Source organism: Perca fluviatilis, chromosome 9 (assembly GCF_010015445.1).
Source record: "Perca fluviatilis chromosome 9, GENO_Pfluv_1.0, whole genome shotgun sequence".
NCBI classification, from domain to species: domain Eukaryota; kingdom Metazoa; phylum Chordata; class Actinopteri; order Perciformes; family Percidae; genus Perca; species Perca fluviatilis.
In genome coordinates this window covers 23789310-23802439 of record NC_053120.1, presented here as the reverse complement: position 1 = coordinate 23802439, position 13130 = coordinate 23789310, and the positions used below count along the sequence as shown (strand labels likewise).

At 39.8% G+C, this 13130-nt stretch overlaps 1 protein-coding gene across 3 annotated transcripts in view; it reads right to left on the bottom strand.

The window, feature by feature from the left end:
• The window catches only part of LOC120565386 (guanine nucleotide-binding protein G(q) subunit alpha-like), a 45569-nt gene extending 33215 nt beyond the window's left edge, over window positions 1–12354 (bottom strand). For 2 of the 3 annotated variants that reach the window (XM_039811186.1, XM_039811187.1), the window contains exon 1: window positions 11245–11380. In XM_039811186.1, coding sequence (XP_039667120.1) covers window positions 11245–11380 — 136 coding nt within the window. Of the gene's footprint in view, window positions 1–11244; window positions 11675–11759 lie in introns of those variants that run through there. The other variant, XM_039811184.1, reaches the window with a different exon arrangement.
• Between the last annotated feature and the right edge of the window lie 776 nt (window positions 12355–13130).

Here is a 13130-nt window from a genome sequence, read left to right as displayed (position 1 = left end):
TTAAAAGGTCTGATGACATGGTGCTCTTTGGATGCTTTTATATAGACCTTAGTGGTCCCCTAATACTGTATCTGAAGTCTCTTTCCCAAAATTCAGCCTTGGTGCAGAATTACAGCCATTGGAGCCAGTCCCACAATGAGCTTTCCTCAGAACATGCCATTTCTGTGTCTGTAGCTATTGAGGAGGAGAGAGGGGGGGGGCAAGGTGGAGGGTGGGGGTGTGGCCTTGACCAAATTCCACTTTTCTCGTTTGAAAGCCATAGGGCATTTCTCAATACCAAGAATGCAAAGTACGGACTTGTGTTCTTGGGGAGAACATTCTTGCTGGTTGTTCTTGGAAGAATTAACTCGCAAGTTCACAAGCACAAAAAACGCTGTTAACAGTTTGAGACGATGCGTTCTTCCTGTTATTGCTCAACACTCCCAGCACAGAGGCTACCTGCAAGGCTCCAAAATACCAGCTAGAAATAAAAACCACAACAATATAACCACTTTGTATTAAAACAATCTCCGGACAAGAAAACCTCATAATGCTACAACTATTGCAATAATATTGAAAAATAAAACTAATTGAGCTTTAATTTTATTGTTTATGGTTTAGCTCAAACACTCAAAAGAGTGGAACGTGATCCCTACTATTATTAGCATATAAGTTTAAGTCAGTTTAAATTAAACAAATAAATAGGCATATGCACTGGTGTGTCCTATGTGTTCCTATTAGTGTTATGTGGAATTATCATTTCTATATTATTGTAGTGCACTGTATATGCCCAGGGAGATGGAAATTAGAAATTCAAATTATAAAGGTTGGTGTCTCCCCTTTAGTCTACATAACATGCCATAGCATGTTACCACTTTATGTACAACTGTTCATTTATCATAAAGACTGAAACTCAACTTCTAATAAATCAGAAAACAAATGCACCAAAATACAAAATATAATGTAGGCCATAGCCTATGGCATAATTTAAACAAGTCTCCCGAAAAGAAACGGGTATATCTCATAGACTAATAATATACAGTCTATCTATGGTAGCTATATCTCTCCTCTGCCTGCTGCGCGTGTGTGTGTGTGTGTGTGTGTGTGTGTGTGTGTGTGTGTGTGTGTGTGTGTGTGTGTGTGTGTGTGTGTGTGTGTGTGTGTGTGTGTGTGTGTGTGTGTGTGTGTGTGTGTGTGTGTGTGTGTGTGTGTGTGTGTGTTGAGTTTAACTCCGAAAAGACAGTTAACCACATGTGTTGTGATATTTAAACAAACGATCCGAAACGGTGAAATAAAAGCCTCTTATTTACGGGACCGGTCTAAAAGAACTCCGTCTTACAGCGGGATCCCCGAGTGTGACTGTCCGAGCGGCGAGCAAGCGGCCCCGGCAGGAGCAAGTTGGCGGCTGCGTCATTTTATGGAGCTCCAAAAACTCCGAAAACTTTGGAGCAAATTGTCAATTCGGCAAAGATTTTCGCAAGACTGCCTATATTAGAAATATAAACCGTTCATTTCTCGCCTAAAATGTTCTCAGAAGTGAATTTAGTGATGAATAAGTTGTTTGGGCTGTCTATGTACTGGAAATCCAACCATTATTGAATGCCGAAATGAATGTTGGGATACAGGTGCTGCGAAGTTCATACAAGTTACCAACCGACGTATCCTCGGTAAATGGGCGTGTCAAGAATACATCCGGGAATTTTAACTGTTCTTGGCGAAATGCGAACTTGTGTATTGGGACAGTACTTTGGCAACACGAGATGACGTTTCACAGGGACACAAGCACACAAGACAATAGAAGAACACATATTGGGAAACGCCCCTGATGTCTCTCTCTCATGGGTGGGCCAAATTCTCTGGGTGGGCAAAGCAGAGAAAGGGGAGGCAACCTTGCTCCTTATGACCTCATAAGGAGCAGATCGGCCCATCTGAGCTTTCATTTTCTCAAAGGCAGAGCAGGATACCCAGGGCTCGGTTTACACCTATCACCATTTCTAGCCAATTGGGGACCATAGGCAGGCTGGGGGAACTCATATTAGTGTTAAAAAAACTCAAAGTGAAATCTTCATGCCATGGGACCTTTAACACTCAATATACACTGAAAAAGAAGAAGCAGCAGAGTAAAAAGCGTCATTACAATCAGCAGGACTACGTCTATGTTTTGGGCAGTGTTGCCAGTTACTTTGAAAAAGTAACTTTGTTACTTTACAGATTACTTGATTTTAAAAGTAATTTAGTTACTTTACAGATTACTTGATTTTAAAAGTAACGAAGTTAGATTACAAGTTACTTTATTAGTTACATTCAGCAACTGCCGATAACACCCCCACAGCCTCAACATAAAAATGACAACCGGTTTACTGTGAGGCAGCTCGGCATTGCCAGTAGTAGGATCTTGTTTATTATGCAGTCCCTCCAGAAAAACGCAATTATGCGATCGCATAATTCAATGCATAATCAGCCAAAGTCCGCATATTCATGCGGGGGCCGCATTTTTTCAAATATGCCGCACTTTCGCCGCATAAATTGCCGATTTCCGCGCAAAATATGCGGTGCTTGCATGATTTCATAATCCCCGCATTTTCGTTGCAAAAAAGTCACATATGATATCTTAGCAGAAAGTTGAAAAAATGTTGCGTTTACTTCACACAAGAGCAGCCATTTTCCCCTGTTGCCATGGGAACGTTATGAAGTGACGTAATTACGCGACGTGAACACATGGATCAGAGTGATATGGCTCTGAGTGAACATATTCGAAAAGCAGGGTGTTGGAGGTTGAATTTGACATGTACTTCGAGTCTCTTAAGTTGGTATCCGATAAGAAAGCTATCTTAATATCTGATATTATCTGAAATTTCTTTGTTTAAGTGCTCCTGCTGTCTATATTATTAACGATTTTTGAAAGTCTGTCTCTTTTGTATCTTTTATTTCTCTGTTTAGACTTACTTTTATTTTTACTTTAATATTATATTATTTGTATGTATTGTTGTATCTTATTTTTTTAACTTATTGCAATGACTGAATATCTGTAAACAATTTTTGGAAATTAAGTTTAAAAAAAGCAGGGTGTTGGGCGAATCACTATTTCATCAAACCGCAATTTTTGCAAGTTCCCGCATTTTTTGCAAGTTCCTGCAATTTCGTCGCATAAAATTGCATAAATATCCCGCATATTCCATCGCATTTTTTAAGAAAACGTGCCGCATAATCAAGGATTTTTGCCCGCAACAATCACAAAAAAACTCTGCGTTTTTCTGGAAGGACTGATTATGGCACGAAAGAGAGCGAGTCAACTGTGTTTAAGGGCAGTATTTCCTCTACAACATACTGCCCGACCAACTTCTTCAACTCTCCCCCACTTACTGGTTTTGCACTGAAGTCCAGCTTTTGTTGTTTGGGTGGTGGGGGACCTCCTTCTCTCTGCTTCGCACCACCTGCTGGGACTTGCTCTGTAAGTTTGACTGCAGTGCTGCGACTCCAAATGTTTCTTCAAATTTGACGTAGTGTTTTTGTAGCTAGATAGCACTTTGTCGCCACCAGCAGGAGTGTACAACGAACCTTAATATTGCCATCTTTAACTGACAAACTCAAAATAGTGACTGTATTTCCAGCTAGAAAACGCGCATCTCTCTCGTCCCTCCATTGTTGTTTACGTTTGTGTCGCTGCGTGGTACACGTGAACTGTCCACATGCTGAAACGTGACTTGTCGCATACGTGACTTCACTCCCCGAGACGCAAGAAGAAAGCAAAAATATATATTTTTACTAAGGGAAATGACAAAAATGGTAACGCACAGTGACTTGGATAAGTAACTTTAATCTGATTACTGGTTTGGAAATAGTAACGCGTTAGATTACTCGTTACTGAGAAAAGTGGTCAGATTACAGTAACGCGTTACTGGCATCACTGGTTTTGGGGGATTGTTGGGGGGTGCAGGTGTCTCGATTTTGTCTGAGGGGACTCACAGTGACTTTAAAAATCCATGGTCTAGGCATTAAATATATGGCTTTTTGCTGGGCGATATGATCTTTTGCTCTTTTTGTTATATTTTGGACATTAGCATTGGTGGTCTTAATCCCAGGCAACAACCTCCGCTGTGATACTCTGCATTTGTCTGGCAATCAATTTGTCAGAGACTGGTCCTCAATGACACAATGCTGACTTGACCATTTTAGACGAAAATGCATTACTCAAAAAAAAAAAGTGTGACTTTCTGTTATTACATGTAGGAACCACAACTGATCAGGGCTCCAGACTGTGACCAAATGGTCGCATTTTGCGACCAAAATTGTGCGATCAGTAAATTTGCCTTTTTTTTTTTTTTTACACATTAAAACGCTGAAATTTCGGTACCTGAGAGCGCGCAAGCTTATCTGTCCTCTTTTTTGACATTGACAGAGAGGATATTGACAGAGAGCAGAGCTCTGACACAAACACACACACTCACACACACGCAGAGCTGCAGACGATGCAAACTACGTCGGCTCTGCAGTTTTGTTGAAGTCACTGCGAGTCACGTAAATGCCGATAAAGTGGTTTCAAGTGTAGTTACAGTTTTTCATAACTTCACGCAGACAGCGTTTGATATTAATGGCGAGCCGAAAGCGGTCGCGGTGCTGTTGCTGGCAAGGCAACTTTATTTACAGCACCTTTCAGCAACAAGGCAATGCAAAGGGCTTTACATGAAACATTAAAGAGCAATTAAAAACTGTCATGATGAAAAAAAAAAACATAATATACAATTTATATATATTATATATTTTTTTTACTGTCACGACAGCAATGGGGCTGTCAGTTTACCTTATATGTTGCATCTTCAAAAGTGTCACTGAATTTGAAACAGCACATTGTAATTTCTGCATCTATCAAAGTATTTATTAGTAATACAGTGGAAATTAGTAGAAATGTGAATATTTGGTTAGCATGTTGATTTACGGTGTGTGCCCCTAAATTTTCTGGTTGTGCCCCTAAAATTTTCAGTTGGGGACCACTGTGCTCCTAGTGAAAAAAAGTTAGTCTGGAGCCCTGCTGATACAAGTCACATGTTCCTTATGTACAATAGGAACACACTTTCACAGAAGAAAAAATAAGTAGTATTTGTGCAGTACACGTTTTACAGGTTTTTCATCCATATGAATTACTTGACCTTCAGTCAACAGTGGATCCACATTTAAAAGTTACAGTCACTGCCTCGAGTCAATGTTTGCACACTGCCACAACGCACTTCATGAACTTTTCTATAACTATCTTATTTGTCATCACAACAAGCTTTTTGATGGTTATGACATGACATTTTTTTTTTTTATAATAGAATAACTTGGAATGACATAATGCTGAGAAAACTGTATCACAAGAACATGAAAATATATTGTCATAAAGACAAAAGATCAAATTCAAGATCAGGGGGTAACGAAATGGACATGCCATTGCACAGGAAATCCCCTGTACACTTAAGGGTCATCTGCCAATTTCAGTTAGTGAAGATACTAAACTATTGAAAATCAACATTAGCAGCATGACACGGTTGCACTAACAAAAACAGCCATTTCCACATTTTGAAAAAAAAAAAAAGGTCCAATTTCCTGTAGACAGCTCACAAACTGGTGTTGTTACTGAAGCTCCCTAGGCTCTGGCTGTACATTTAATTACTTGTGACTTTCATTAGCTACAGAGCAGGCAGCAGAGCACTCCTCTGACCCTGGCTGTTCCTCAGCCAGCATGTCTACCATGCACTAGCTAACCGCACCACTGAGTAAAGCCAGCCTGTCGCTGATAAACAGCTGGAATAATTGCCTCCGCTTACAACATCATACAAACCCAGCAATGCTCCTTATAGGTCGCAGATAAGTATTTCACAGTGCATCAAACCAAACTGTAACCCTTTACATAAAATGGTTCCTAGCTTCCTATGCAATTTAGAACATCGTAATCAACAAATGTAAGCAACAGCAAGGTTGAATATTTCCAGCTGAAAACTGAAATATTTTAGCCTGAGAAGCCAGACCCACATCGAGATGTTGGCAGAGCAACGAGACAAGGTAGCAAAGCTAGTTGATAGATTAAACTTTTGCTGTATCCGGTCGGCAAAACTGCGAACACATCTGCCATTTTTAAGAATGAATTCTGTACTGTTCTTTTCTCAAAGAAAAGCTTAACTCCAAGTCTTCCAAAAGACCACTGTTCCCAGCGGCAGCCATAAGCCCCGCCCACCAACTCTATACACGATGTGATTGGCCTGACCAGAGTTTGGTTTTTCCAGCTCGCAAGTCAATGGAGAGTGCCTAGACCCCCCTGGCTGCAAAATAAATTTGCTGCCACTAGGGTGCGTCTAGATTTCTAGGATAGAAATATTTGGTTACAGCTGCAATGTTTCTGCTCTACCAGCAGCAAATTATTGAGCACATCCCAAAACTTTTTGTTAGTTTCTTTTCCCTATTAGTGACAAAAATATGAAATACAACAGTGGATATAGGAAGTCACAAGCCACTGTAGAGAAAAGACTCAACGAGATATGCACCCAAAAAACATAATAAAAAGCTACACTATGCATGAAGGTCTATAAAAAGGATCAAAGAGGTCCATAATAGGTTGCAAATAAGGTGAGACAACCAGAGTGCACTATAACTCACACTGTAGCTACATAGTTCTTAGATCCTTTTCACACAAGCTTAAATAATGTGACAGCAGACTCCCACCACAAGCTGAAACAAAAATGACTCCTGCAATTTGTACTTTAGCATTTTTTATAAAAAAGAAAAAAAAAAAAAGAAAAAAGGTTGTACGGATGGAAAAAGGATGTCATCCAAATCAATCTCTTTCAATGAGTCACCATCACTGCATCTCATCTGTGCACAGGAAAAGAAGGACAATAACAGTTTTTTTTCCGCCAACACTTACATTTCTTATCAATGTTTGCCAACTGAATCAACAGATGCTTTTGTGTGTTGCCAACAATTAATTATTTTAGCCATTTTACAAGAAGCAGTGCTTCGATATCACGCAGCATTCAGTTAAGCGGAGATGTCATATCACACCAAAATATCAACAGATTCCAGCAGTTTGATATCTCTTATTTTATATTAGGCACATAGCTTAGCGTATATCTGGTTAATTAGGTCTTGGTGACATAGGAACTGGTGGTTAGCAACATTCATAACCAACTCTGACTTATTCATATGATACGATTAGTGGTATCTAGAACCCAACTGATAAAATCGGTATCTGATGGTTTTCCAGGTTACGTGCAAATCACGTTTGCTCCTACTTCAGTCCAGACGGCGGTTTGAGGCACGTGAGGCTGCATGGTAATGGCTAAAACCTCCAAAAGAAAAAATAACGAGCACTTTCAACATTAATTGTATTGTACCCAAGGGGAAATTTGTCTCGCAAGTTAAACACAGAACAGACTTCTATAAAATGTAATAAATACACATCACAAAAATATGTAAAGACATTTAAAAAAAAAAAAAAAAAAAAAAGCTCACATTCTCACTTTTAATAACAGTTTTGCTAGCAACTAATCACAGTCTGAAAAAACATAGAGATGAAATGCATTTATAAAGTACGAATGAGACAAAAGTTTCTTACTCACACCACTTCCTCACCTACACAGCTCATGCTCTCGCCCATACAGATCATACAGCGCTGATCAGGAATTAGACAAACACTACAACAGCTCGATGACCATATGTTTGGAAACCACTGAGCCGCTTTAATGAGAGAGGGAGAACGACAGCTAATTTCAGTTGTTTTCGGTTTCATTTTAGCTTCCACATACCACTTACTGATGTAGTTAAAAGGTGAAAAGAGTAAACATTATGGATGCATCCTGGAGAGACGGACGGATTTACACCTTTTAAACATCTGGCTAGATTGCTGAAACCACTACCCGAGTTCTCCAGTCGGCCCAAGACACATAAAGTGGCTAAGTGTAAAGGCCAGTTATGGAGATCAGATCTTGTCCCACCTCCAGGCTAGTTGTTGTTCCACTGACAACCATTTAACAATGTTGCTGTGGACAGAGGGTTTCTTAATGGATCTTTCTGAAAAGCTATTGTGGTCATATTCTAAGCTTAATAGGCATCCACTACTCTACTAGATAATAAAATTTGAACATCTCCTTATGTTAACAAAGCTATAACAATTGTTTATTTTTTCAGCATTTAACGAGTACAGCCCCCTTGAGGTTCTGACAATGATACGACTCATAATTGTTTGAGAACAGTCAAGAACAGTTGTTTCTTATAAGCTGCTATTCCTTTGAGAGTTTAAAGTTGCTGCAGATGTGAGTGAGAGCATCCTTAAAACCAGAAAGTGAGAATTCAGTCACTTCAGAGTTACTAAAGTGTGTACTTTAAAGCATGATACTGAATCCTTGCTAGTGCTGCTGTTTGTAGCCAACACTGAAATTGGACTTAACTGTACATTACATGTCATTTAGCTGACTGTAGTGTGAAATAAACAAAATAACTGTCAAAATAATGTACACACACACACACGCACGCACGCACGCACGCACGCACACGAAATTTAGTGTGTGGATGGCACAGTCTATTCTCTGGAGAACAGTTATTTCCCAGAGTGGGCCACCTCAGTAAAAGGCCTTTACTAGACCAGACACCGAGTGAATGCAGTCTCCCTTTTAACAGACTTAATTAAAAACCCAACACTTGTTCTTTTTTTAAGCCTCGTTTTACAGGCAGATAAAACTGCAGTAATGTGGACGACTACAGAAATAAAAGGAAACTGTTGACAGTAGGGCTGCAACTAACGATTATTTTCATCGTCAATTAATCTGTTGATTATTTTCTCGATTATTCGATTAGTTGTTTGGTCTCTAAAATGTCAGAAAATGGGGATAAATGTGGATCAGTGTTACCCAAAAGCCCAAGATCACGCCCTCAAATGTCTTGTTTTGTCCACAACTCAAAGCTATTAACTTTACTGTCACAGAGGAGAGAAGAAACTAGAAAATATTCACATTTAAGAAGATGGAATCAAAGAATTTTTACTTTTGTCTTAAAAAATTACTCAAACCGACTAATTATTAATATAGTTGGCGATTAATTTAAGAGTTGACAACTAATCGATTAATCTTCGCAGTTCTAGTGGACAGCTGATTGTGAGAAGCTTTAACTTACTAATCTATGTAATATAGAATAAGTCAGTTGCCTTCTAGTCTATATCCTTGACTTTTCACTTCCGGGATTGCTCCATTGCTGACGGAAATTCCGCCGGATTTCACTCATTTAGGCTGGATATTCGTTGCCTTGGGCTTCCTTTGTGTTGTGTTTTAAACTCCAGTCGATTTAGGAGGACTGGTTAACCTTTTCTCAGATCTCTGCAGGGTAAATCCAGACAGCTAGCTAGACTATCTGTCCAAGACTATCTGTCTGAGTTTTCTGTTGCACGACTAAAACAACCTTTGAACGTACACGTTCCACCCAAACTAGTTCCTTCCCGAGAGGCTATTTTGCAGTGGCTTCATACGGCACTTAGTGCCACCCAAGACATTTGTGATTGGTTTAAAGAAATGCCAATAAACCAGAGCACGTTTTTCTCCCATCCCGGAATGCTGTGTGGACTAGGGCCTCCTCCGCAGCGCCGCGGTGGAGGAAGGTCTGGCAAAGTGAAACTAGTTGACTTCTAACAAACACATAACACCTTTAAATTCACAGGATAACCATGTAGATTTGTATGAATGTAAATGAAATGAGTTGATTTACAGCAGGAGAATGTTACAACCTATTTTCTAATGCAGTAGTGTGTCGGTTAATTGTTTTGTGAGCTGTAGCAAAGGCACACCATAACCATAACAAATGAAGCCTGAATAACCATCACATACATGACATTAAGTCAAATACCCTCAAACCAACACAACTACACATTACGATTTTTGCGTAAGGCGCGCAGCATCATCAAAGCCTGTTCTCACCCCAACCACAGCCTATTCACCCCACTCCCGCCCAGGAGGCGTCTCAGGTCTCTCCGCACCCGCAGGCTCAGAGGAAGCTTCTTTCCTGCGGCTGTCACCCTACTGAACTCTTGCTCTGAATCCCGGTGACAATTTAACCTACTAAGCCCCCCCCCCGGACAATTTGTACTACCCTACCTATACTGTTTTTTTACAGATGTACATACTGTAATTACACCTATACATAGCCTTATTCTACTGCTCTTCATACTATTCATCCTGCATACACTTATTCTTACTACTCTTATAATGTCACCACACTGCACATAGATGTACATACTGTACATATCTGTCTATATGGTTCATTCAGTATATCCATATTTATTCTGTTTTTCAATTTTTTTATATATATATATATATATATATGCAGTGTATTAATATATATATATATATATATATATATATATATATATATATATTAATACACTGCATATATCTATATTATTCTTACTACTAGTATAATGTCACTGCTACTACATTGCACATATCTGTACATGTTGTTCATACATTGTTCATATTACATAGCCATATTTATTCTGCTCTTATAACACTGCAATATATTTCTTGTCCTGCCTATGCACCACCTGTCTATACTTTTACTACATTTTTCTACTTTTTTTGCACTTCTGGTTGGACGCAAACTGCATTTTGCTGTCTTCGTACTTTGTACACTGCACAATGACAATAAAGTTGAATCTAATCTAATAAAAGAGTCATCAGGAAGTGAAGACAATCTCATGCCTCTGTTATCTTGCGAGTGTTCGTCTAACTTTCTAACTTTTCTTGTTTATAAGTTTAGTCATCAACCTGACAGTCAATGTCAAGTGGCTTTTACTTTTACTTTGGTGGAAAAAGAGAAACAAGAGGACTGGGACAAAAATCTGAGGAGTTGTTTCCCATCCTTTCCTGTAAACTTCTCTGAACCAAGATGGCAGTTTTGTTGGTGTAAATTTCATTTTGTGTAAAAGAAAATTATATACATTTATTAATAAGCTTCCTGGGTCAATGGCTACACTTAGCGCTTCCACTACTGGCTCCCATAAGACTGGAAACACATTGAACCACCATCTGAAATTTGATTTGCATATCACATCACACACAAATCCTGTGGTGACCAGGGTAATATGGCCTGTGCAATTGTGGGTGCAGTGTTTTGCATTGTGCAAACCTTTACAATACAATCAAAATCAGTAGCCATTAGTATCGGTTTTGTTACTATCAAGAGGTTAGAGAAGAAGTGTACGTGTCCAGCCATGCCAAGGTGAAACTGTCTGTGATCATGCAGGCTTACCCAGCAGAAGAAGCTTCAGCTCCCTTCTTGCATCCCTCTTGTCTCGCCGGAGTTGTTTCTCAATCTCAGAGTTGATTCGTTTGGACTCCTTCGCCTCTTCACTCAGGCAACAAGCCATCATGGAGTCTAAAGTCATCACCGCATGAGCTGAAAAGCCCGTCTGACAAGGGGCGCCGGGCTACACCTCACACAAAGTATCAAATAAATGAGCAACAGTCCGTTTCCAACAAGTTATATCCAGCCAATAATCGAGCTTGAAATGCTTGCTGCAGAATCTGGCCTTCTTGTTGATGGTTGATGAACTGCTGTCAAGTGTCAAATGTGTGACAGCTCAGTCAAAGTCTTTTGTGAGTCCTCGGGCTACAGGAACTGACAGCTGATCACAGAAAATGTGCAATGCAACATGTCCGCAAACATCTTGGATGACTACCTAAGGTGTAAATAACCATTTTTATTTGATGCACTTAGCTGACATTAGTTTCGGTAAAGCATAAAAAAAAAAAAAATACACCTACCGACTTGGGTCCCAGAGACAGTGGGAGACTACTGGCTGCCACATTAGTACAATCCCTCTGCTGGTGGCCCGGTGGCCGAGTACAAGGCTAGCCGCCCCGAAACCAACACTGTACGCCCGCGCAGTGACAATGAGCGCCCGTCAAACTGTCCATCTACTGAACAAACACATAGGCTAGCCCGCTGTCTCTAGCACTCGACTATAACGATAACCCTTGTAGCAACCAGACTCCAAATATCGCTTTACAATTGCGCTCAGGGCAGTTATCCTCTCGCAGACGGAGGCACCCACTGCCCAGTGTAGCTAAATGGGCAGGCTAATTGTTAGCTAGCTAAGTTAGCTCAGCTAGCCATCCCTGGAATTACAGCCAACTGGCTAAAAACCAGAAAGCTCGGCCTGACAGAGGAGGACCTTCATTGTATTAAGCTAATGTTCTCCAAAAGACCTTGCCAGGACCAAACTCTGAAAATGCTCAAACGTCTAACTGACAGTCAAATGCACCCTTGTAGTCCGTGCATTTTATCGCTCCTGGTATTTTTTCCTGGTGGTGGTGATTGCTCTTCGTCACCCACTCGCTCAGCCCCGGTGTGTGTGTGTGTGTGGTGCTGCTGCTGACGTCGCTTGGGATATAATTGATTGGCAGAGGCAGAGCGAATGAAACCAGAACTTGTGGGCGTTTAAGGCGGGCCTTTGCTGGATGGTTAAATTCCCAAGTTTGCTTGAGAGGAAGTCTTCCTTTAGGAGGCGTGTCAGCGAAAGCTACTGACATTTGGCTGGACGGGCAACGCCCATCTCCTGTCAAAGACCCGCACATCCACACACGAATGTGTGTGTGCTCATCCACTGTTACATCAACAAAACAAAAAAAACATTGAAAGTTTATGAAACTGTAAGATTGAGCTCCCTATTTAATGTTTTTACTTAATTTATTTTCTATTTATTTTTAGCTGACCCTGGCATGTTTGTGTTAGCCTATTTATTTTGTTTCATTTATGTTTTTCTTCTCTTTTGCTTTTATGTATTTTTTCTGTATATTTTTGTATCAAGTTAAAACACATCTGTCTGCAAGCAGGAAAGAGTACATTTACTCAAGTAGGCCTACTATACCTAAGTAGCATACTATTTTTGAGGTACTTGATTAATTACATTTTATGCTTCTTAATATTTCTTATCCACTACACTTCAAAGGCAACTATTTTCCTGACAGCTCTAGTTAGGCTACTATTTACTTTTCAGATAAAAAAAAAGATGATTAAAACCCTTGTGTTGACTAGGGTCAAATTGACCCGTTTTCAATTTTAGTTTTATATCAGAAAATATGGGACGTAGAAATATGCACTGAAAATGTAAAGAAGAAAAATTTTACAATTTA